This window comes from Schistocerca cancellata, chromosome 11 (genome assembly GCF_023864275.1).
Source record: "Schistocerca cancellata isolate TAMUIC-IGC-003103 chromosome 11, iqSchCanc2.1, whole genome shotgun sequence".
NCBI classification, from domain to species: Eukaryota; Metazoa; Arthropoda; class Insecta; order Orthoptera; family Acrididae; genus Schistocerca; species Schistocerca cancellata.
The window spans coordinates 79,175,082-79,200,219 of NC_064636.1; the positions used below are offsets into that span (position 1 = coordinate 79,175,082).

Consider the following 25,138-nt stretch of genomic DNA (forward strand, 5'->3'; position numbering starts at 1 on the left):
GTGCCGTGCGTGTGATCATTGCTTGTACAGCCCTCTCGCAGTGTCCGGAGCAAGTATGGTGGGTCTGACACACCGGTGTCAATGTGTTCTTTTTTCCATTTCCAGGAGTGTATGTGTGTGCTTTGACCGCTGACGAGCGCGTTGACCGCGCCAACTCACGCTTGCGAAAGCCGAGCAGCGGCTGTGCGAGGTCTGAAATCAGACGGATGGGTGACTTCACGATCCTGTGGGCAGGGTGCGGAGTGGGGGGGTACCTGTGCTCATCTGCTGAGTTATTTTGCGAGCGGATCTGCAGGCTCTGCTATGCGTTATTAGGAAGGTTTACGAGTACTGAGCGTATCTACACATCTGTGTGATGTATTATTTAGTAGCAGTTTGAAACTTCCTGGCAGATTAAAACCGTGTCCCCGACCGAGACTCGAACTCGGGACCTTTGCCTCTCGCGGGCAAGTGCTCTACCATCTGAGCTACCGAAGCACGACTCACGCCCGGTCCTCACAGCTTTACTTCTGCCAGTATCTCGTCTCCCACCTTTGTGCTTCGGTGGCTAAGATGGTAGAGCACTTGCCCGCGAAAGGCAAAGGTCCCGAGTTCGAGTCTCGGTCGGGCACACGGTTTTAATCCGCCAGGAAGTTTCATATCAGCGCACACTCCGCTGCAGAGTGAAAATCTCATTCTGGATACATCCCCCAGGCTGTGGCTAAGCCATGTCTCTGCAGTATCCTTTCTTTCAGGAGAGCTTGTTCTGCAAGGTTCGCAGGAGAGCTTCTGTAAAGTTTGGAAGGTAGGAGACGAGGTACTGGCAGAAGTAAAGCTGTGAGGACCGGGCGTGAGTCGTGCTTCGGTAGCTCAGATGGTAGAGCACTTGCCCGCGAAAGGCAAAGGTCCCGAGTTCGAGTCTCGGTCGGGCACACGGTTTTAATCTGCCAGGAAGTTTCATATCAGCGCACACTCCGCTGCAGAGTGAAAACCTCATTCTAGTAGCAGTTTGCTATAGTGTGTACTGAAATTATGACTGGGTGCGTGTCTGTGGGCTGTGCAACATGGCCCAGGGCACATCTGGGATTGGTGTTTTCTGATAGCGTGATAGATACACTGTATGGTTAAACAAGTTGTCCGAAAAAAATAAACAGGGTGTTCTCAATGATTACACGCGCCTGCAGCGCAGATCAGAGTGATTGGTTTTCCGTCACCGTCTCGGTTGCATGCTAGTAGTAAATGTTTTCCCGGCCGCGTTAATAGTGTGTGTCAACGAGCTATGAGCTATTCCGACAATAGACGTGAAGGCAGGTCCAGACCTGAGACGCCGGCGGTATACATGACAAGGACAATGCAGCTTTCCAGTGTGTCGGCTGTCACGAGCGCTCGGAAGCTGAACTTGGCTGGAGACTCTGGAATCCCCTCCACCGCCGACCACACGCGCGCGCGGCCTGCCTTGGAGCGTAATCTAAGGCGCATAGGCGATATCAATTTCTCCGGTGATAGGTGCGAATGCGACTGTGTTGAGGTTATGTTTTGGGGGAGGCCGAGCAGAGACTTTTGGTCAGATTAGCAGCTGGTGGTGTTTGGGCACGTCTGTTGCACTACTTTGCGAGAATGTCTGTGAACTGTGCGCTGCTTTATTTGCAGAGTTTAAGAGTACAGAGCTCGTCTGCTGATATTGTGTACTGCATTATTTACAGGGTGTTTCAAAAATGACCGGTATATTTGAAACGGCAATAAAAACTAAACGAGCAGCGATAGAAATACACCGTTTGTTGCAATATGCTTGGGACAACAGTACTTTTTTCAGGCGGACAAACTTTCGAAATTACAGTAGTTACAATTTTCAACAACAGATGGCGCTGCAAGCGATGTGAACGATATAGAAGACAACGCAGTCTGTGGGTGCGCCATTCTGTACGTCGTCTTTCTGCTCTAAGCGTGTGCTGTTCACAACGTGCAAGTGTGCTGTAGACAACATGGTTTATTCCTTAGAACAGAGGATTTTTCTGGTGTTGGAATTCCACCGCCTAGAACACAGTGTTGTTGCAACAAGACGAAGTTTTCAACGGAGGTTTAATGTAACCAAAGGACCGAAAAGCGATACAATAAAGGATCCGTTTGAAAAATTTCAACGGACTGGGAACGTGACGGACGAACGTGCCGGAAAGGTAGGGCGACCGCGTACGGCAACCACAGAGGGCAACGCGCAGCTAGTGCAGCAGGTGATCCGACAGCGGCCTCGGATTTCCGTTCGCCGTGTTGCAGCTGCGGTCCAAATGACGCCAACGTCCACGTATTGTCTCGTGCGCCAGAGTTTACACCTCTATCCGTACAAAATTCAAACGCGGCAACCCCTCAGCGCCGCTACCATTGCTGCACGAGAGACATTCGCTAACGATATAGTGCACAGGATTGATGACGGCGATATGCATGTGGGCAGCATTTGGTTTACTGACGAAGCTTATTTTTACCTGGACGGCTTCGTCAATAAACAGAACTGGCGCATATGGGGAACCGAAAAGCCCCATGTTGCAGTCCCATCGTCCCTGCATCCTCAAAAAGTACTGGTCTGGGCCGCCATTTCTTCCAAAGGAATCATTGGCCCATTTTTCAGATCCGAAACGATTACTGCATCACGCTATCTGGACATTCTTCGTGAATTTGTGGCGGTACAAACTGCCTTAGACGACACTGCGAACACCTCGTGGTTTATGCAAGATGGTGCCCGGCCACATCGCACGGCCGACGTCTTTAATTTCCTGAATGAATATTTCGATGATCGTGTGATTGCTTTGGGCTATCCGAAACATACAGGAGGCGGCGTGGATTGGCCTCCATATTCGCCAGACATGAACCCCTGTGACTTCTTTCTGTGGGGACACTTGAAAGACCTGGTGTACCGCCAGAATCCAGAAACAATTGAACAGCTGAAGCAGTACATCTCATCTGCATGTGAAGCCATTCCGCCAGACACGTTGTCAAAGGTTTCGGGTAATTTCATTCAGAGACTACGCCATATTATTGCTACGCATGGTGGATATGTGGAAAATATCGTACTATAGAGTTTCCCAGACCGCAGCGCCATCTGTTGTTGAAAATTGTAACTACTGTAATTTCGAAAGTTTGTCTGCCTGAAAAAGTACTGTTGTCCCAAGCATATTGCAACAAACGGTGTATTTCTATCGCTGCTCGTTTAGTTTTTATTGCCGTTTCAAATATACCGGTCATTTTTGAAACACCCTGTAAGAGCTGTTTGCTATTGTGCGGTGAAATTAGGAGTTGTTTCCGTTTTTGTGGCCTGTGTCAGATGACCACAGTGGGATCAGTGCGGGTGTTTTGTGACAAATATACTCCACGACAAAAGAAAAGGGCTCCAAATAAACAGAGTGCAGCCCTTCCTTACTTCCCCGAGCAGCACAGCGCAGTCTGAGCTGTTTTTGCGCAATAACGGCAATCTGGTCAGAAAGTGAGTGAGTAGACAAATAAGTGGACAAATTTATCTGTAGAGGGGTTACAGGTCTGGATTGGAATGAATATGTTGATGGGTGTGGTTGTGTTGTCAAGTGTAGTGCACTACTGGAGTTCAGAAACTGCCTTATGTCTGCCTTACATATCGAACCCTATGAGAAGTAAAAGTTTCAAAATGATATGTCGCAAATAAATAAAGTACACTTGTTCTTCCTTCCATCAGCCTATGCACTGAAATTATTGCGGAAAATTAGCAGTTGTTTGGCTATTTGGAGGTAAATGTTTTGCATTATTTACGAGCGGTTCGCATGTCTGTGGGCTGTGCCATGAGTTATTTTTAACTGTTTACAATTAGCAAGCGTGTGTCTGGAAAAAATTATAAATGAATTATGTAGGAGTGTTTTGCAGGTCTGTATGGTGTGGAACATGTCGGTATGATACATACACTCCATTCCTAAATAAAGTAAATTGGTTTTGGACAGTTCAGGAAAACTGCTGGTGAATCCTGTGGATGCCTTGTGCAGATGGAGGGAATATTTTGAAGAGTTGCTCAATGTAGGTGAAAATGCGATCAGTAATGTTTCACATTTCGAGGTAGAACGGGATAGGAATGATGATGGAAATAGGATCAAACTTGAGGAAGTGGAAAAAATGGTCAATAGATTGCAGTGCAATAAAGCGGCTGGGGTGGATGAAATTAAGTCGGAACTCATCAAATACAGTGGAATGTCAGGTCTATAAATGGCTACACAGGATAATTGAAATGGCCTGGGAGTCGGGACAGGTTCCATCAGACTGGACAAAAGCAGTAATCACACCAATCTTTAAACATGGAAACAGAAAAGATTGTAACAACTACAGAGGTATCTCTTTAATCAGCGTTGTGGGTAAAATCTTCTCAGGTATTGTTGAAAGGAAAGTGCGAGTATTAGTTGAGGACCAATTGGATGAAAATCAGTGTGGGTTTAGGCCTGTTAGAGGTTGTCAGGACCAGATCTTTAGCTTACGGCAAATAATGGAGAAGTGTTATGAGTGGAACAGGGAATTGTATCTATGCTTTATAGATCTAGAAAAGGCATATGACCGGGTTCCTAGGAGGAAGTTATTGTCTGTTCTACAAGATTATGGAATAGGAGGCAAACTTTTGCAAGCAATTAAAGGTCTTTATATGGATAGTCAGGCAGCAGTTAGAGTTGACGGTAAATTGAGTTCATGGTTCAGAGTAGTTTCAGGGGTAAGACAAGGCTTCAACCTGTCTCCACTGTTGTTCATATTATTTATGGATCATATGTTGAAAACAATAGACTGGCTGGGTGAGATTAAGATATGTGAACACAAAATAAGCAGTCTTGCATATGCGGATGACTCAGTAGTGATGGCAGATTCGATTGAAAGTTTGCAAAGTAATATTTCAGAGCTAGATCAGAAATCTAAGGACTATGGTATGAAGATTAGCATCCCCAAAACGAAAGTAATTCAGTGACAAAGTTAGAACAGATGGACGGTTTCAAGTACTTAGGAAGCATATTCTCACAGGATGGCAACATAGTGAAAGAACTGGAAGCGAGGTGTAGCAAAGCTAATGCGGTGAGCGCTCAGCTACGATCTACTCTCTTCTGCAAGAAGGAAGTCAGTACCGAGACTAAGTTATCTGTGCACCGTTCAATCTTTCGACCAGCTTTGTTGTATGGGAGCGAAAGCTGGGTGGATTCAGGTTACCTTATGAACAAGGTTGAGGTTACGGATATGAAAGTAGCTACGATGATTGCAGGTACTAGTATATGGGAACAATGGCAGGAGGGTGTCCACAATGAGGAAATCAAAGAAAAACTGGGAATGAACTCTATAGATGTAGCAGTCAGGGCGAACAGGCTTAGATGGTGGGGTCATGTTACTCGCATGGGAGAAGCAAGGTTACCCAAGAGACTCGTGGATTCAGCAGTAGAGGGTAGGAGGAGTCAGGGCAGACCGAGGAGAAGGTACCTGGATTCGGTTAAGAATGATTTTGAAGTAATAGGTTTAACATCAGAAGAGGCACCAATGTTGGCACTGAATAGGGGATCATGGAGGAACTGTATAAGGGGGGCTATGCTCCAGACTGAACGCTGAAAGGCATAATCAGTCTTAAATGATGATGATGATGATGATGATGATGGTTCCTCCATCCATAGGCCTAGTGCAGGGTGAGTCCTTTTAGCCGAAACGTGTAGGAAGAGGTTGAGTGCTGGTGGCTTAGTTCCGTGGTGATGAGCTTCGTTTGCAACAATTTTCTTAGGTTGGTGGCGGGAGCGCGAGTGAGCTTTGTTTACTGACAGATTTCAAACTTGGGACTGTTTCTTAGGAGGTTGGTACAAATGCCCTTTCTTTACTGCCAGAATTCAAACTCGGCGCTGGTTCGTAGGAAGAGGTGGCTGTCTGGTCCTCGAAAAGTAGCTGAAATTAGGTAGTTGAACACCTTTGCATACGTGTACGAAATTGTAAATTGAATTATTTAATATGATTAAAATCGAAATGGAATTAAGTACTTAGGTATTTACAGAAGACTATGTCCGTCGCGTGTATGGAGCATGTGTGACGTAAGCGGGCAGGCGGCGGAGCCAGTTATTACGCGCGCGCGAGAGCGAGTCAATTAGCGAGCGTTCTAGTGCGGACCAAACGTGCTGTTATATAGTCATGGCGGATCCCACTGTCGAGCAAACTTTGCCTCCAAAAGTGTAGCAATCCGTTCTCGCTTGCACAGGGACACGTGATGGACGGTGAGCGGCCGGGATCGACAGGTCTGAACGTGACCAGGAAAACAGCTTTGGCGCCAAAAGTGTGGCAGTGAAGAGACGACCGTTGTGCGATTCAGCTCCGAGTGAGACAATTTTGGCGGGAAACGTGCGGAGGCGACGAATGCACGTGGTGAGCGGACAAGGGACCGCTGTGACGTCAAACTCGGCAAGTTCCAGCGCGTCCAGCGAAAACATGTTTACGACGTGGGAACGATCGCTGGGATCGCCCCCCGCCTCACGTGACAGGCGTAGGCAGTGTCTCCGCGCGCTGGCCAGGTTGGTGGCGAGGATTTGAACTAATTCAGTTGGAGCGCGGACATCGTGGTGACTGCACTGCGATGTCAAAGATGTGTGTGCTGACTGTGTTGGAGAACAAGTGATGACCGTACTGCTTGAAATAAAGCCTTCAGTCCCTTCCCCCCTGCAAAATCAAAGGACATGACTTACGTTACTATAAGTGCAGTTTATTACTTGGCGCAGGTATGATAGGCTACCAGTGAAAAAAGATAAGTGACGGAGAAAGCTCGTACGTGTGATCAATTATGGTGTTGGTATTTGAACTTGTGATAGATTTTTGTATGGATGTAAGGAAAATGGCTTTCCCACCGAGAAAATCGGTCATCTTGAATAAATAATAAATGATAATAATAAATAGAAGAACAGTTTTCGAGACAATATCGTGTTGGAATTTGAATTTGGCGCAATTTTCTAGTGCAGGTAGGCCTACAATAATAAATGATAATGAATGATAATAAATGACAATGAATGATAATGAATGTTAACAAATGATAATGAATAATAATAAACAAAAGTAAGGTTTTGCAGCCATTATCGTGTAGGAATTTGAATTTGGAGGGAATTTTCTAGTGGAGGCAGGTCAACAATAGTAAATAGTAATAAATGAGAGTAAATAATAATAAATGATAATAAAAGATAATGAATGACTGAATGATAATGAATGTTAATAAATGATAATGAATAATAAACAACAGTAAGGTTTTGCAGCCATTACCATGTTGGAATCTGAATTTGGAGGGAATTTTTTAGTGGAGACAGGTCAATAATAATAAATAATAATAAATGATAATAAATAATAATAAATGATAATGAATGTTAATAAATGACAATCAATAATAATGAATAATAATAATAATAATAAATACAAGTACAGTTTTGCATGCATTATCATGTTGGAATTCAAACTTGCCGCCATTTTTTCTTCTGGAGGCATAGGCTAGTGAACTTAGCACAATTGGCCTATTTTCCCGCCAAAATTCAAACTTCCCGCCATTTTTTCTTGTGGTTAGGTTAGTGGACATAGCACAATTGGACTATTCTCCCGCCAAAATCCGCCATCTTAGATGACGTCATGCACTGTTGCCAAGTCTACATGCCGCCATCTTGGATGACGTCATCGCCGCCATCTTGAATAAATTTGGCAACACTGCAACGTGCACTGGCACGAACCTTGTCCCTCTACGGATGTCATTGAAGCCAGAGTACAGAAAAGCTAACATTATTACTATGTCTGATTGTTAATACTAACAATCATTCAAAAATTCTTAGGTGAACAAGTACCTCCCAGGCAATGTCATCGACTGGTAACCATCATAACTACAACATCATGTAAGGTGGCACGCAACTAGCCGGAACTGTACTGCATACTGAGCTATGCAGGTGGTTAGCATTTCTCTGCAGCCACACAGGCCAGCTATACACGCCGTATTCATTTTGCATGTACGGAAAGCTTAAGCAACATGTTTCAGATTCAGGTATTGCATCTGAAACTTGAAACTTCCTGGCGGATTAAAACTATGTGCCGGACCGAGACTCGACCTAGGGTCCCGAGCGGAAGTCACTGACTTCGAACGTGGTCAGGTGATTGAGTGTCGTGTCATACGTCTGTACGCGAGATTTCCACACTCCTAAACATCCGTAGGTGCACTATTTCCGATGAGATAGTGAAGTGGAAATGTGAAGGGACACGTACAGCACAAAAGCATACAGAGACCGCCGAGAGTTGAAGAGAGTCGTAATGTGTAATAGGCAGACATCTATCCAGACCACCCAACAGGAATTCCAAACTGCATCAGGATCCACTGCAAGTGCTATCACAGTTAGGCTGGGGGTGAGAAAACTTGGATTTCATGGTCGAGCGGCTGCTCATAAGCCACACATCACGTCGGTAAATGCCAAACAACGCCTCGCTTGGTGTAAGAAGCGTCAACACTGGACGATTGAACAGAGGGAAAAACGTTGTGTGGAGTGACGAATCATGGTACACAGTGTGGCGATCCGATGGCAGGGTGTGGGTACGGCGAACGCCCAGAGAACGTCATCTGCCAGCGTGTGTAGTGCCAACACTAAAATTCGGAGGCGGTGGTGTTATGGTGTGATCGCGTTTTTCGCGGAAGGGGCTTGCACTCCTTGTTGTTTTTGGTGGCACTGTCACATCACAGGCCTACATTGATGTTTTAAGTACCTTCTTGCTTCCCACTGTTGAAGAGCAATTCAGGGATGACAATTGCATCTTCCAACACGACTGAACACCTGTTCATAATGCACGGCCTGTGGCGGTGTGGTTACACGACAATAACATGCCTGTTTGGACTGGCCTTCACAGATGCGTGACCTGCATCCTATAGAACATCTTTGAGACGTTTTGGAACGCCGACTTCGTGCCAGGCCTCACCGACCGACATCGATACCTCTCCTCAGTGCAGCACTCCGTGAAGAATCGGCTGCCATTCCCCAAGAAACCTTCCAGCAGCTGACTGAACGTAAACCTGCGACTGTGGAAGCTGTCATCAAGCCTAAAGTGGGCCAACACCATATTGAATTCCAGAATTACCGATGGAGGCTGCGACGAACTTGTAAGTTATTTTCAGCCAGGTGTCCGGATATTTTTGATCACATAGTTTATCTCTAAATGTAGAAAAACGTAAGTTAACGCGGACGAGTAGGAAAAAAAGACCTATAATATTCAGATTACTAGTTTCCTAATGACAAAAATGGTTCAAATGTCTCTGAGCACTATGGGACTTAACATCTAAGGTCATCAGTCCCCTAGAACTTAGAACTACCGAAACCTAACTAACCTAAGGATATCACACACATCTATGCCCGAGGCAGGATTCGAACCTGTGACCGCAGCAGTCGGGCGGTTCCGGACTGAATCGTCTAGAACCGGTCGGCCACCGCGGCCGGCCTACTGACACAGTCACTTCGTTTAAATACGAGGGCAGTTCAATAAGTAATGCAACACATTTTTTTTTCTCGGCCAATTTTGGTTGAAAAAACCGGAAATTTCTTGTGGAATATTTTCAAAAATTCCCGCTTCGTCTCGTATAGTTTCATTGACTTCCGACAGGTGGCAGCGCTGTACGGAGCTGTTAAAATGGCGTCTGTAACGGATGTGCGTTGCAAACAACGGGCAGTGATCGAGTTTCTTTTGGCGGAAAACCAGGGCATCTCAGATATTCATAGGCGCTTGCAGAATGTCTACGGTGATCTGGCAGTGGACAAAAGCACGGTGAGTCGTTGGGCAAAGCGTGTGTCATCATCGCCGCAAGGTCAAGCAAGACTGTCTGATCTCCCGCGTGCGGGCCGGCCGTGCACAGCTGTGACTCCTGCAATAGCGGAGCGTGCGAACACACTCGTTCGAGATGATCGACGGATCACCATCAAACAACTCAGTGCTCAACTTGACATCTCTGTCTTCCCTTCAGCGTGTTCGTAGGCACAAAAATCAGAACGAACTTCTCCTTCTGCATGACAACGCAAGACCTCACACAAGTCTTCGCACCCGAGAGGAGCTCACAAAAGTTCAGTGGACTGTTCTTCCTCATGCACCCTACAGCCCCGATCTCGCACCGTCGGATTTCCATATGTTTGGCCCAATGGAGGACGCAATCCGTGGGTGGCACTACGCGGATGATGAAGAAGTTATTGATGCAGTATGACGTTGGCTCCGACATCGACCAGTGGAATGGTACCGTGCAGGCATACAGGCCCTCATTTCAAGGTGGCGTAAGGCCGTAGCATTGAATGGAGATTACGTTGAAAAATAGTGTTGTGTAGCTAAAAGATTGGGGAATAACCTGGTGTATTTCAATGCTGAATAAAACAACCCCTGTTTCAGAAAAAAAATGTGTTGCATTACTTATTGAACTGCCCTCGTATCTGAGCATAACGCTGCAAAGCGATATGAAATGGAACGAGCGTGTGAGGATTGAAGGGATGAAGAATGATCGACTTGAGCTTGCTAGGAAAATTTTAGGAAAGTGCGTTATCTGTACAGAGAACCTCACGTAGGATGCTAGTGCGACCTACTCTTGAATACTGCTCAAGTGTCTGGTATCTGCACCAGGTCGGGTTAAAGGAAGACTTCGAAACAGTTCCAAGGGCAGGCTGCCAGATTTGTTGCCATTAGGTTCGGACAACATGCAGGTATTAAGGAGGTGCTTCAGAAATCCAAATGGGAGTCAGTGGAGGAAAGGCGACGTTCTTCCGGACGAAGACTATTGCGAAAATTTAGAGAACCGACATTTGAGGCTGACTGCAGAACGATTCTGCTACCCACCAGCGTAGTTCGCGTAATGACTGTGAAGATACGATTAGAGGGAATTGGGCTCGTATGGAAGTACGAGGGTCATCCCAAAAGTAAGGGCCCATATTTTTTTATAAGTACAGAACTCTGTTCGTGTGTCAGTTGGTAACACTGCTATGAAGAGTGATTCACGCGCTGTGTGTAAACATGCGCACGCCGCGCTGAGGCGCTCAGTCTTGGCTTGGCAGCCGTCGAGACTGGAGCTCCCGTTGGATGTTACCGCCAAGTCCGAATTCCGCGCAGTTATTCAGTTTTTGAACGCAAAGGGCACTGCGCCGATTGAAATCCATCGCCAATTGTCGGAAACGTGTGGTGAGTCGTGCATGGATGTCAAAAATGTTCGTAAAGTGGTCTAGAGGGTTTGCAGCTGGTCGGACCGAAATTCACGACGAACAAAGGAGCGGCAGACCGTCAATTTCTGAGGAGACAGTGTCGAAGGTTGAGCAAAGCGTGCGTGAAGATCGGAGGATCACCCAGGATGGTCTCTGCACCTTGGTTGCTGAGGTTTCCCGAAGGACCGCTCACAGAATTTTAACAGAAACATTGAACTGCCGGAAGCTGTGCGCAAGATGGGTGCCACGCATGCTGACTGAGGACCACATGCGGCAACGAGTTGATGCTTCCCGCGCATTTCTTCACCGCCTCGCACCCAAACAGGACAACTTTCTGGACTCAATTGTCACGGGTGACGAAACCTGGGCGTACCACTTTACACCTGAGACCAAGCAACAATCACGCCAGTGGCGGCATCCTTCTCCGCCAAAGCCGCGGCAATTCAAACAAACACAGTCTGCCGGTAAAGTCATGACAACCGTTTTTTGGGATCGGAAAGGGGTATTGTTGGTCGACTTTATGCCCATTGCAACCACAATTAACGCTGACAGGTACTGTGGGACTCCGCAAAAACTCAGATGGGCACTCCAGGAATGTTGACCAAGGGAGTACACATTCTCCATGACAACGCTCGCCCACACATCGTTCGGCAAACCGTTGCTCTCCTGCAACAGTTTCAGTGGAACACAATCACCCACCCACCCTACAGTCCTGACTTGGCGCCCAGTTCCCTAGGTTAAAAGAAAATTTGGCCGGAAAGCGATTCAGCTCCGACGACGAGGTGAAAGAAGAGGTTCGTAACTTTCTGAACAGCATGGCGGCGAGCTGGTATGATATGGGCATACAAAAACTGACACAGCGTCTACAAAAGAGCATCGACAGAAATGGTGATTATGTCGAAAAATAGCTAAATGTTCAAGCTGTAAACTGATGTAAACCACTGTAGAGAGAAGGTCTATGTACTTATAAAAGGACAGAAGACCTTACTTTTGGAATTACCCTCGTATGTACAGGGTGGTCCATTGATATTGACCGGGCCAAATATCTCACGAAATAAGCGTCAAACGAAAAAACTACAAAGAACGAAACTCGTTTTGTCTGAAGGGGGAAACCAGATGGCGCTATGGTTGCCCCGCTAGATGGCGCTGATATAGGTCAAATGGATGTCAACTGCGTTTTTTTTTTAACAGGAACCCCCATTTTTTATTACATATTCGGGTAGTACGTAAAGAAATATGAATGTTTTACTTGGACCACTTTTATCGCTTTGTGATAGATCGCACTGTAATAGTCACAAACGTATAAGTACGTGGTAACACGTAACATTCCGCCAGTGCGGACGGTATTTGCTTCTTGATACATTACCCGTGTTAAAATGGACCGTTTACCAATTTCGGAAAAGGTCGATATCGTGTTGATGTATGGCTATTGGGATCAAAATGCCCAACGGGCGTGTGCTGTGTATGCTGCTCGGTATCCTGGACGACATCATCCAAGTGTCCGGACCGTTCGCCGAATAGTTACGTTATTTAAGGAAACTGAAAGTGTTCAGCCACATGAGAAACGTCGACCACGACCTGCAACAAATGATGATGCCCAAGTAGGTGTTTCAGCTGCTGTCGCGGCTAATCCGCACATCAGTAGCAGACAAATTGCGCGAGAATCGGGAATCACAAAAACGTCGGTGTTGAGAATGCTATATCAACATCGATTGCACCCGTACCATATTTCTATGCACCAGGAATTGCATGGCGACGACTTTGAACGTCGTGTACAGTTCTGCCATTGGGCGCAAGAGAAATTACGGGACGATGACAGATTTTTTTGCACCCGTTCTATTTAGCGACGAAGCGTCATTCACCAACAGCGGTAACGTAAACCGGCATAATATGCACTATTGGCAAATGGAAAATCCACGATGGCTGCGACAAGTGGAACATCAGCGACCTTGGCGGGTTAATGTATGGTGCGGCATTGAGGGAGGAAGGATAATTGGTCCCCATTTTATCGATGGCAACCTAAATGGTGTAATGTATGCTGATTTCCTACGCAATGTTCTACCGATGTTACTACAAGATGTTTCACAGCATGACAGAATGGTGATGTACTTCCAACACGATGGATGTCCGGCACATAGCTCGCGTGCGCTTGAAGCGGTATTGAATAGCATATTTCATGACAGGTGGATTGGTCGTCGAAGCACCATACCGTGGCCCGCACGATCACCGGATCTGACGTCCCCGGATTTCTTTCTGTGGGGAAAGTTGAAGGATATTTGCTATCGTGATCCACCGACAATGCCTGACAACATTCGTCAGCGCATTGTCAATGCATCTGCGAACATTACGGAAGGCGAACTACTCACTGTTGAGAGGAATGTCGTTACACGTATTGCCAAATGCATTGAGGTTGACGGACATCATTTTGAGCATTTATTGCATTAATGGGGTATTTACAGGTAATCACACTGTAACAGCTTGCGTTCTCAGAAATGATAAATTCGCAAAGGTAGATGTATCACATTGGAACAACCGGAATAAAATGTTCAAGCATACCTACGTTCTGTATTTTAATTTAAAAAACCTGCCTGTTACTAACTGTTCACCTAAAATTGTGAGCCATGTGTTTGTGATTATTACAGCGCCATCTATCACAAAGAGAAAAAAGTGGTCCAACTAAAGCAATTATATTTCTTTACGTGCTACACAAATATGTAATAAAAAATGAGGGTTTCTATTTTAAGAAACGCAGTTGATATCCGTCTGACCTATGGCAGCGCCATCTAGCGGGCCAACCCTAGCGCCATCTGGTTTTCCGCTTCAAGCTAGACAAGGTTCGTTCTTTGTAGTTTTTTGGTTTGACGCTTTTTTCGTGAGATATTTGGCCCGGTCACGATCAATGGACCACCCTGCATATAGTCGTTTTTCCTTCGCTCTATTTGCGAGTGGGACAGCAAAGGAAATGATCAGTAATGGCACAGGGTACCGTCCATCACGGCACCATTCAGTAGCTTGCAGAGTATCTTTGTAGATGTATATGTAGATGCATGAAGGACTGCTACACATCCGCATCCTCTACACCTCCCGCCGCCTTGATCCCCCTCACCCCCTGGTTGCTCCTCTCCTCTCCCATCCCCGCCCCCTGCCACGTCTTCACCGTTGTGTCCCCCCTACCCTCCATCTCTACACCCTACATCTCCTTTCCCAAGGTGGCTTCCATCAACTCCCCCTCCCGGATGATGCCCTCTCTCCCTCCATTTATCACTCCTATCAACTCTGATCCTCAACCTCCCCTCGTTTCCTCCGTCCTTTTCCCGGGCTCCCACTCCCCCCCCTTCCATCCTCTTTCTCCCCCCTTCCCCCTTCTCTCACCCCGAGTCCTTTTCATTTCCCTCCTCTGCCTCCTCTCATTCTCTCTCGCGTCTGCCCTTCTCCCCCTTTATTAGTCCTCTCCCTCCTTGGTTCCCCCCCCACTTTTCGTTTTTTCCTCTCCTCCCTCCTTCTTTTTCCCCCTCCTCCAGGTCCCCCCCCCCCCATCTGCCTTTGGCTCGGGAGTGCCATATTTGTGCCGCCATTTTCGTGCAGTGTTTTACAGTGTGTGTTTTTCCAGTGAGTGTCCCGTGTTGTGTCTTTTGGGAAGTGTAGCGAACAGCCATCATACTGTCGCTGGGTGTGCTTTTGTTTTTATCTCTTGCGAACAGAAACCAGACTGTCGCCCTGTTTTTTAATTGTGTGTCTACTATGTTACTTGTCTGATTCCTGTGTATTTTATCAACATTGCCAACACCTTTTGCTTCCTGTTTTAACTTTCCACATTTTTACGCCATTTTACACTTTATGTCACCATTTTATCGCCTGTTTTTCCTTGTTTCTTTCTTCTTCCTTTTTCTAAAAAAAAAGCCTGTAGGCTGTAGAGCAGCGTACTAAGCTGCTGCCAGCCCACCCCCTTCGGGGGGGGGGGGGAGGAATTGAAAATCAATAAAGAAAAAAAAAAGAAAAAAAAGAAAAAAATGACTGCTGCTGCTGGTTCGGGGGAGGGGACCAAAAAGTGAGATCATCAGTCCCATCTGATTACGGAAGAATGAGGAACGAATTCACCGGTGCCCTTTCGAAGGAACCATCCCAGCATTTGCAACACAGGTACAAATAGGAAACAAAAATAAAATTTGAGGTATAATGCCGGGAGTAAACAATAATTCTTGCCACTACACTGTGTGCACACAGTGAGTAAAGTTTTGTTATTTAATATTTGCTTGTATTGCTGCAATTTTAATGGACAGCATTGTTTAAAGGAGAATACAGGGGAAACTTTGTATAATGACTATACAAGAAAAACGGATTTGAGAAGCCACGAAGTGATGGCCTGGTTGCAGGTAATTTTAAAACCATCAGAGGGACATACCTGGAATTCTGGATCCTTGCTGTAGGCTCCAGAGTCCTCGATGACCAGACTGCGTGTCTTGAACTCCAGGTCTTTGGTGGGCACGCCGACGACGGCATCGGTGGGTTTCGCCACCGCCCTCTGCTCCTTCATCAGCTCCGCGTCCTCCTCGTCCTCTATGAAGCTGTCCCTCTTGTCGTCGACGAGGAACTTGCCGGCACCCGCCTCCTCTTCCGGCACGTCCTCCTGGAGGGACTGGAGCGACGCTGACCACGCGGTCTTCTTGAGGCCGCCCACCTTGTTGAGGTCCCGGCCGAAGCTGAAACTCCTCCTCAGTGGCGAGCTCCTCACGAAGCTGCCGATCGTCTTCTTGATCGCTGACGCCGCATTGGACAGGTCTTCGGTGGATCTCCTCAGCGCCTTAAAGCTTCCTCTCAGACCTCTGTCCCTGCCCTGCAGACCGGAGCCCGACGCTGGCGCAGCATCTGCGCCGGCCCTGCCTTCGGCAGCAGCATCTCTGGTTGCAGGCAGAGTGGAGCGTCTGTCGCGCTTGGGATCTTTGGCCGCCGCCGCCGCCGCCGCCGCAGCTGCAGCCGTTGTGTTGCCCGCGCCGGACTTGCGCGCCTTCTTTTGTTGCGCCTCTGGCTTCGTTCGCGGGTTTGAATTTGTTGCGGCTGGCGCAGTGTTCCCTGACGCCTGCGCTTTGTTCTTAGACTTTTTTGAGGACCTCCTCTGTCCCTGAATTTGCTCTGAAAGCGTCATGTTTCTTTATTTCGTAAGTTCCACTAGCTCTCCTGAATTTTACAAATCAGTCGACCAACGAATTTCGAAACAGCAACTACGCTAACAATTACTCACAAATAACGGAACCAAACTGCTCTCAATAACAAAAACCCACTTATATCATTAAAATACACAGTCATCTCTCAGTTTTGCGAAACGTACTTCTGCCATAAAGTAATCACTGAAAAAATCTCACTCTTATTATTTGCGAAGACACTAGGATGCTCTTATCTGCGTATTGTTTCTCTGTATACTGTATTAAATACGTGCACACCAAAATAACTACGTGATGAACATTCTCAACACAGCATTGCATAAAAAAAGACCACAATATGTTTAACACGGTGCAATCTAGTTGTAAAACGTGAAAAAATAGTCACATGCAAGACAGAAAAACAGACTAGAAACGAAACTTTGGCTATGTGCACTGCTATCACAAAAAAAAAAATCACTTGTACTGCATCATACTCTACCTAACAGTCTAACTACAAAAGTTCAGCTACAGTTTTGTGAAGATTACTACTTACGAGGATAACGGTCCATAAGGCAAACAATGTGATCACGACAATAATAAATATCCAGTTTCACATTGCTAATGTGGTCCCACTGTTGCTGAACAACTATCTCGAAAGTCTTAAAAATTCATGCACACAGTGCTCAATATTTTGTTGTTAGCAAATTCGGAACATCACAAAATTGCGGGGAATAAATTTCATATGGCAATCCTGAAAGAAGTTTGTATGTTTGCAGCTTGTTCTGCTCGTGGCTTTGCTTCTTCCACTCAACTGCATCCTTGCAGAAAAATTCAGCTTCCAGTATTTCGAGCGTCCAACTGAAACAGAAAGAGAGGGGGGAGTCTTTTATTAGAATAAAATTTTGTGAGCAGAGGAACATGTATGTATACACCATGTATCATTATTAATGCTGTAAATTGCAGAAAAATCTGCAGTTGATAAACATACAGTGTAAATACTGGCAGATAAATATGGATATAATCAAGTCTGATCTAATGGGACCATACGTGCGAAAAAGAATATTTTTTATTACACCATTGCATAGTAGCTCTGGAACTAGAAAAACTGGCCAAAATATGTACTTATACTGTTTCTGAAACTACTCACTATGAAAGTGATGATATGTGTTTTAGAAATTTGCAGAATTTATTTTATGTAAATTTAAAGTAATCATTGAAAAATAATGTTAGTTTGAAAAAAAGACAGATAAATTTGTATTGTTCGATTTGACCATCACAGACAGTGGGGCCAAAACGCAAATACACATACAAAACGTGAGTGTTTTGTTAAAACAGATGTACAGACATTTTTCAAGCCATTATATGTTTCAGAAATGAAGTTTAATAATGAAATTAAAGGTGTCATACCATATTCTAGAAGTCAATGAACAAAAATTAATGATAATTATTGAAACTTGATGTTGAGTAATAGTAAAATAGGGTCTGTGAAAACAGAAAAGAGTGTTGAATAAGGTATAATTTAATTTTCTTTGAAAATGAAACATTAAATCAAGAACTTCGATCAAAATATTCCATCTCGGACTATTAAAATTATCTTCATTGAAGTTGTATTGAATCTACTGGCTGAGATACAGTGGAATCGTTTGTTGCCTACGGGAGTCACAAAGTTTTTAACTTCTTTCTTAGGAATTACATCCTTAAACAATTGTGTTATACACACACAATGCCAAAGAAAGATAATATATTAAATGATACTTTCATTTTAGGAAATTAAAAGAAAAAAATTCTTTCAGCTAATGGAAATCGATGATATACACTGCTGGCAATTAAAATTGCTACACCACGAAGATGACGTGCTACAGATGCGAAATTTAACCAACAAATATGCAAATGATTAGCTTTTCAGAGAATTCACACAAGGTTTGGCGCCGGTGGCGACACCTACAACGTGCTGACATGAGGAAAGTTCCCAACCGATTTCTCATACACAAACAGCAGTTGACCGGCGTTGCCTGGTGAAACGTTGTTGCGATGCATAGTGTGAGGAGGAGAAATGCGTACCATCACGTTTCCGACTTTGATAAAGCTCGGATTGTAGCCTATCGCGATTGCGGTTTCTCGTATCGCAAAATTGCTGCTCGCGTTGGTCGAGATCCAATGACTGTTAGCAGAATATGGAATCGGTGGGTTCAGGAGGGTAATACGGAACGCCGTGCTGGATCCCGACGGCCTCGTATCACTAGCAGTCGAGATGACAGGCATCTTATGCGCACGGCTGTAACGGATCGTGCAGCCACGTCTCGATCCCTGAGTCAACAGATGGGGACGTTTGCAAGACAACAACAATCTCCACGAACAGTTCGACGACGTTTTCAACAGCACGGACTATCAGCTCGGAGACCGTGGCTGCGGTTACCCTTGACGCTGCATCACAGACAGGAGCGCCTGCGATTATGTACTCGACGACGAACCTAGGTGCACGAATGGCAAAACGTCTCGGATGAATCCACGTTCTGTTTACAGCATCATGATGGTTGCATCCGTGTTTGGCGACATCGCGTTGAACGCACATTGGAAGCGTGTATTCGTCATCGCCATACTGGCGTACCACCCGGCGTGATGGTATGGGGTGCCACTGGTTACACGTCTCGGTCACCTCTTGTTCGCACTGACGGCACTTTGAATAGTGGACGTTACATTTCAGATGTGTTACGACCCGTGGCTCTACTCTTCATTCGATCCCTGCGAAACCCTACATTTCAGCAGGATAATGCACGACAGCATGTTGCAGTTCCTGTACGGGCCTTTCTGGATACAGAGAATGTCCGACTGCTGCCCTGGCCAGCGCATTCTCCAGATCTCTCACCAAGTGAAAACATCTGGTCAATGGTGGCCGAGCAACTGGCTCGTCACAATACGCCAGTCACTACTCTTGATGAACTGTGGTATCGTGTTGAAGCTGCATGGGCAGCTGTACCTGTAGAAGCCATTCGAGCTCTGTTTGACTCAATGCCCAGGCGTATCGAGGCCGTTATTACTGCCAGATGTGGTTGTTCTGGGTACTGATTTCTCAGGATCTATGCACCCAAATTGTGTGAAAATGTAATCAAATGTCAGTTCTAGTATAATATTTTGTCCAATGGTGTAGCAATTTTAATGGCCAGCAGTGTATATTTCAACACAAAAGTAGAAATTTTCTCGATGCATTTAAATACACAACTACTCCTATTAAATCATAACAAAAAATTGAGCTTTACTTAGGATTTTTTTCTCGTATTACTCTGCTAATCATAGACATCTGAAAAACAGATGCACTTCTGCTATTGCTAGGAAGTGACCTGTTCCAATATATGGTTGCTTTTGCACCAAAGTATAAGCCTCAATGCAAATTATATAACATTCTCACAAAACTATTCCTTATATTGTTAAAAGGTTCTAACAAACACGTTGTCCAAGGTTTTAGCCAGGTTTTGACTGCGTGCCAACTGTTGATCGCTAAGAAGCAAGTGTCATTGTCGCAATTAGCCAGGAATCTTGTAGTACCTGTCCAGACCGATTTAAGGGAAATAAATGTAAAAATCTAGCAGTGTGGAACGCAGAGTTATGGAAATACTTTTACAGGGGTATAATTCAACCGTAAGGAGAGTCGCTAACAAACTCCTCATTCATTCTGCTCTTGAGCGTTATTATGATATCTGGAGAATATATCAAGAACTAGATTAATGGAACAGATAGAACGTATGACGGAAATAAAAGTGCAGGAATCGGTTAAAAATTATGGGAGAAAAGGTATCAATGATAAGATTCGCTAATAACTTTGCTGTACTCAGTAAAAGTGGGAAAAATTGCAGGTTCTGTGAATGAGTAGAGAATAAGGACTGAGAATAATTCGAAGAAATACGAAAATAATGAGGTGCAGCAGAAGTGAAAGGAGGGATAAACTGAACCTCAAAATGGTAGACCACCAAGTAGACGAAGTTGAGGAATTCTCGTGCCTTGGAAGCAAAATGACAGACGAAGCAAGGAGGAGACGGAGAACAGAGATGAAGAGGGCTTTTCTGCTAAAAATGTCCAGTAGTATCAAAAATCAGCCTGTAACGCCGGAAATGCATATCCTCCTATTTCCATCTATCGCACTGCAAATTTTTTTCCCTTATTTTGTTACCTGAAGATATAACATTTCTGTGTCTTTGTATATTGTAATTGTTTTACTATTTGTATGTATTTATGCATTTATGTCGATGTATAATTGTTTTTTTTTTTTTTTGTAAATATTATTTGTATTTTCACGCTGGGTCTGGCCTAGGGAAAACTATGCTATCGAACGAATACATCGATAGGTCGTGTGGAGAACCAGAGTGTGTAGGATCTTTGGTAGTTTAACTCTGTCGCGTGGAGCGCGGGCAGAGAGAGTCTGGCTGGGGTGGTGCAGTGGAGCAGGTGTGTTGTGTGAAGCTCCCTCGAGTTGCCGCGCTTTCGGGGTTGGGCAGCATGTAATTGTACTCGACTTGCGATGATAGTTTCTGACACAGTGTCGCGGACGGGAAGCATTAGCTGGCGCACATCGAGAGCCCGTTTCGCCTGGTGACCGCGTCGAGAAGAAGGCGCGCCAACATGCAGCTTCTGCAACAGCGACGACCGACAATGAGTGACTGTCGCCACCTCCTCGATCGACAGCTTCAAACCTTCAATCAACCAACAAGGAAGACTGGAAGCACGTAAAGTTTTAGAACTGTATGGCAGACCTCAGCTTTTCAAACTTTTAAAATTGTTGCATCACAAAATTACAGCAACTTAGCATGAACCTTTGTTGCTCATTGTCCCAATTGCATTACCAAGCAGGGTCCCTTCCTTTTCCGGAATGAACCCGAGTGTCGTTGAAATTCAAACGCCAGCATTAAAGTAACATTATTCTATTTCACTGCTTTAATTTCAAAGTTCAGTTAAGGTATTCATAGCTGGCTACAATATTCAGATTACACAAGCACAAATTAAGAGTGCGAGTTTTGTTACCGTATTTTAGCTTACCTGTGACTGCAGCTCAGCTTGGTACGTACTAAATTTTACTACTGTTAATTGTTCAGAATCATTTAATTCAAGATCAAAGTTAAATCCCTTATTTCTAAATTGCGTAGATTCAAGTAGTTTTTGGAATGATTGTTGAGGTAGTCCAAGACTAACCGTATTTTACTGAATTTCGATGTGCTTCAGAAAGAAAGCTCACTACTAACTTCAGTCACTAAATTAACTTTCGATTTTCCGATTTTATTAATTCTTTTGCTAAATTATGTCAGAGTGTAGCGAAATTTATTACTGCTGACAAACTTTCAGTTTTCACACTACACGTGTCAACCTTCAGTTGCCACACATCTAGTGCTAATTATATGTGTAATAACCTTTCTTTTTCAGTTACTGTAGTAATTGTCCTTAGGACTGGTGACCGTAATTTTCCCCAAATCTCAAATATCTAATTACCGCTAGTTAATTGTTAACGTAACGGCCGCACATTTACTTTCTTTATTAACTTTACCCCTTTTCAAAATTAATTTCCACCTGTTTCATTTGCATTTTTCCTTTCATTTAGATGTAACCCTTTCCTCCCTCTTTACCGACAAATTAACTTCGGTCACGATTGCTTTTTCCCAAATTTCCATTAGGTACACGCGGTTTAATTTTTCACTGTCATTAAGGTCGATAAGTGAGGGGGAGGTTACAAGCCGTAATTTAAGGAAGAAATTTCTGACGCGTTTGAAACACAGCGTTGTACAATAGTGAATTACGAACTGTGCGGAAAACCAGGAAAGTAGAAAACCGGAATGTTTGCGATACGTGGTACAGAAGGATGTTGAAATTAGGTGCACGATAAGATAAGAAATGAAAAGCTTTTCCGCGGAATTGGGGAGGAAAGGAACATACGGAAAACACTGACAAGGAGAAGTAACAGTACGGTAGCACGAACATACGGTAAACATTGAGAACAAAAAGTGACAGAAAGACAGCGTGTGTGTTGAGACATCAGACAATAACATCCCAGGTACTTACTAGTGGCCGGCCGCTGTGGCCTAGCGGTTCTAGGCGCTTCAGTCCTGAACCACGCGGCTTGCAGGTTCGAATCCTGCCTCGGGCATGGATGTGTGTGATGTCCTTAGATTAGTTAGGCTTAATTAGTTCTAAGTCTCGGGGACTGATGACCACAGAAGTTAAGTCCCATAGTGTTCAGAGCCATTTGAACCATTTTGTAACCAGTGGGAGTTGTAGAGGCTAAAAACTGTAGAGGACGACAGAGATTAGGAATACAGCCAGCGAATAATTGAGGAATTAGTTTGCAAATGTTACTCTGAGATGAAAAGATTGGCAGAGGAGAGGAAGAAATGTAGAAATCAGACAAACAAAGAAATATTTTGATTCAGTTTCAAGACACATAGAACCACAGCTAAGTACGCAAATAAAAGAAAACTTAGTCCAGTCACCGTTCGCTGCTTTTCTCGAAAATTGAAATATGGTTGAATACTACAAAAAATTTCCTGTTAATTCCAGTTTTTTGAAACTCTGCTAAAAATCATGTTGTATCGGGGATCATGCCACTATTCAGGCATTCCGAACAGTCAGTACTAAAGGGTGAAAACTGAGACTGAAGAGTTATTTCGTGTTAATTTGTCCGTTTTCAAGGACTACAAGCAGATAAAGGCATACTATCTAGACAAAGGCGGCAGAGCAGATACTTTCCATTGTTACTGTACACTATGCACGAACTGTTGTTAGATTTTTAATTTATTACTAACCAAAGAAGGGAAAGCAGAAAGGTGGAAGGAGTATATAGAGCGTCTATACAAGGGCGATGTACTTGAGGAGAATATTTTGGAAATGGAAGAGAATATAGATGAAGATGAAATGGGAGATACGATACTGCGTGAAGAATTTGACAGAGCACAGAAAGACCTGAGCCGAAACAAGGCCCTGGGAGTAGACAACATTCCATTAGAACTACTGACGGCCTTGGGAGAGCCAGTCCTGACAAAACTCTACCATCTTGTGAGCAAGATGTATGAGACAGCCGAAATACCCTCAGACTTCAAGAAGAATATAATAATTCCAATCCCAAAGAAAGCAGGTGTTGACAGATGTGACAATTACCGAACTATCAGTTTAATAAGTCACAGCTGCAAAATACTAACGCGAATTCTTTACAGACAAATGGAAAAACTGCTAGAAGCCGACCTCGGGGAAGAAATGTTGGAACACGTGAGGTAATACTGACCCTTCGACTTGTCTTAGAAAAATATTAAGGAAGGCAACCTACGTTTCTAGCATTTGTAGACTTAGAGAAAGCTTTTGGCAATGTTGACTGGAATACTCACTTTCAAATGCTGAAGGTGGCAGGGGTAAAATACAGGGAGCGAAAGGCTATTTACAATTCGTACAGAATCCAGATGGCAGTTATAAGAGTCGAGGGGCATGAAAGGGAAGCAGTGGTTGGGAAGGGAGTGAGACAGGGTTGTAGCCTCTCCCCGATGTTATTCAATCTGTATATTGAGCAAGCAGTAAAGGAAACAAAAGAAAAGTTCGGAGTACGTATTAAAATCCATGGAGAAGAAATAAAAACCTTGAGGTTCGCCGATGACATTGTAATTCTGTCAGAGACAGCAAAGGACTTGGAAGAGCAGTTGAACGGAATTGACAGTGTCTTGAAAGGATAATATAAGATGAACATCAACAAAAGCAAAACGAGGATAATGGAATGTAGTCGAATTAAGTCGGGTGATGCTGAGGGAATTAGATTAGGAAATGAGACACTTAAAGTAGTAAAGGAGGTTTGCTATTTGGGGAGCAAAATAACTGATGATGGTCGAAGTACAGAGGATATAAAATGTAGACTGGCAATGGCAAAGAAAGCGTTTCTGAAGAAGAAAAATTTGTTTACATCGAGTATAGATTTAAGTGTCAGGAAGTTGTTTCTGAAAGTATTTTTATGGAGTGTAGCCATGTATGGAAGTGAAACATGGACGATAAATAGTTTGGACAAGAAGAAAATAGAAGCTTTCGAAATGTGGTGCTACAGAAGAATGCTGAAGAATAGATGGGTAGATCACGTAACTAATGAAGAGGTATTGAATAGAATTGGGGAGAAGAGGAGTTTGTGGCACAACTTGACAAGAAGGGACCGGTTGGTAGGACATGTTCTGAGGCATCAGGGGATCACAAATTTAGCATCAGAGGGCAGCGTGGAGGGTAAAAGTCGTAGAGGGAGACCAAGAGATGAATACACTAAGCAGATTCAGAAGGATGTAGGTTGCAGTAGGTACTGGGAGATGAAGAAGCTTGCACAGGATAGAGTAGCATGGAGAGCTGCATCAAACCAGTCTTAGGAATGAAGACCACAAGAACAACAACATACCATAATTTTCTTTCTCTTTTATCATTTCATAGAAATGGCAGACAAATCTGTATTCAAGTAAAACTGGTTCCATTCCATGCTGGATCCATTGTATAGACAGTCTTAGTTGCAAACTATTTTATCTATTTATTGGCTACGAGGCGTTTCGCCCTTATGGGGCATCTTCAGATTAACTTAGGGATGTCAAATAACATTGTGAGGCGTAGGTACTTTAGAAATGGGGGCTGGAGGTATTGTGAGGGAAAGTTCCAGGATGTGTAGCCGTCTCTACAAGTGACAACAACTGTGAACTTACGTAAGAAGTAATGTGGTGAGCCAATATCGGTCCTTTAATGCCGGAGTAAGGTATCAAGACAAAAGCACAAGGAAATATCGTCCTATCGTCATTAGGGAAATAAAATCATACGGGACCAGAAACCGGGACTGACAGAAAATTT

At 44.4% G+C, this 25,138-nt stretch overlaps 1 protein-coding gene across 1 annotated transcript in view; it reads right to left on the bottom strand.

The window, feature by feature from the left end:
* The window catches only part of LOC126108225 (uncharacterized), a 927,355-nt gene that overhangs the window by 823,944 nt on the left and 78,273 nt on the right, over nt 1–25,138 (bottom strand). Inside the window, exon 2 of the mRNA XM_049913457.1 lies at nt 15,571–17,164. Coding sequence (XP_049769414.1) covers nt 15,571–16,311 — 741 coding nt within the window. The 5' untranslated portion in view covers nt 16,312–17,164. The remainder of the gene's footprint in view (nt 1–15,570; nt 17,165–25,138) is intronic.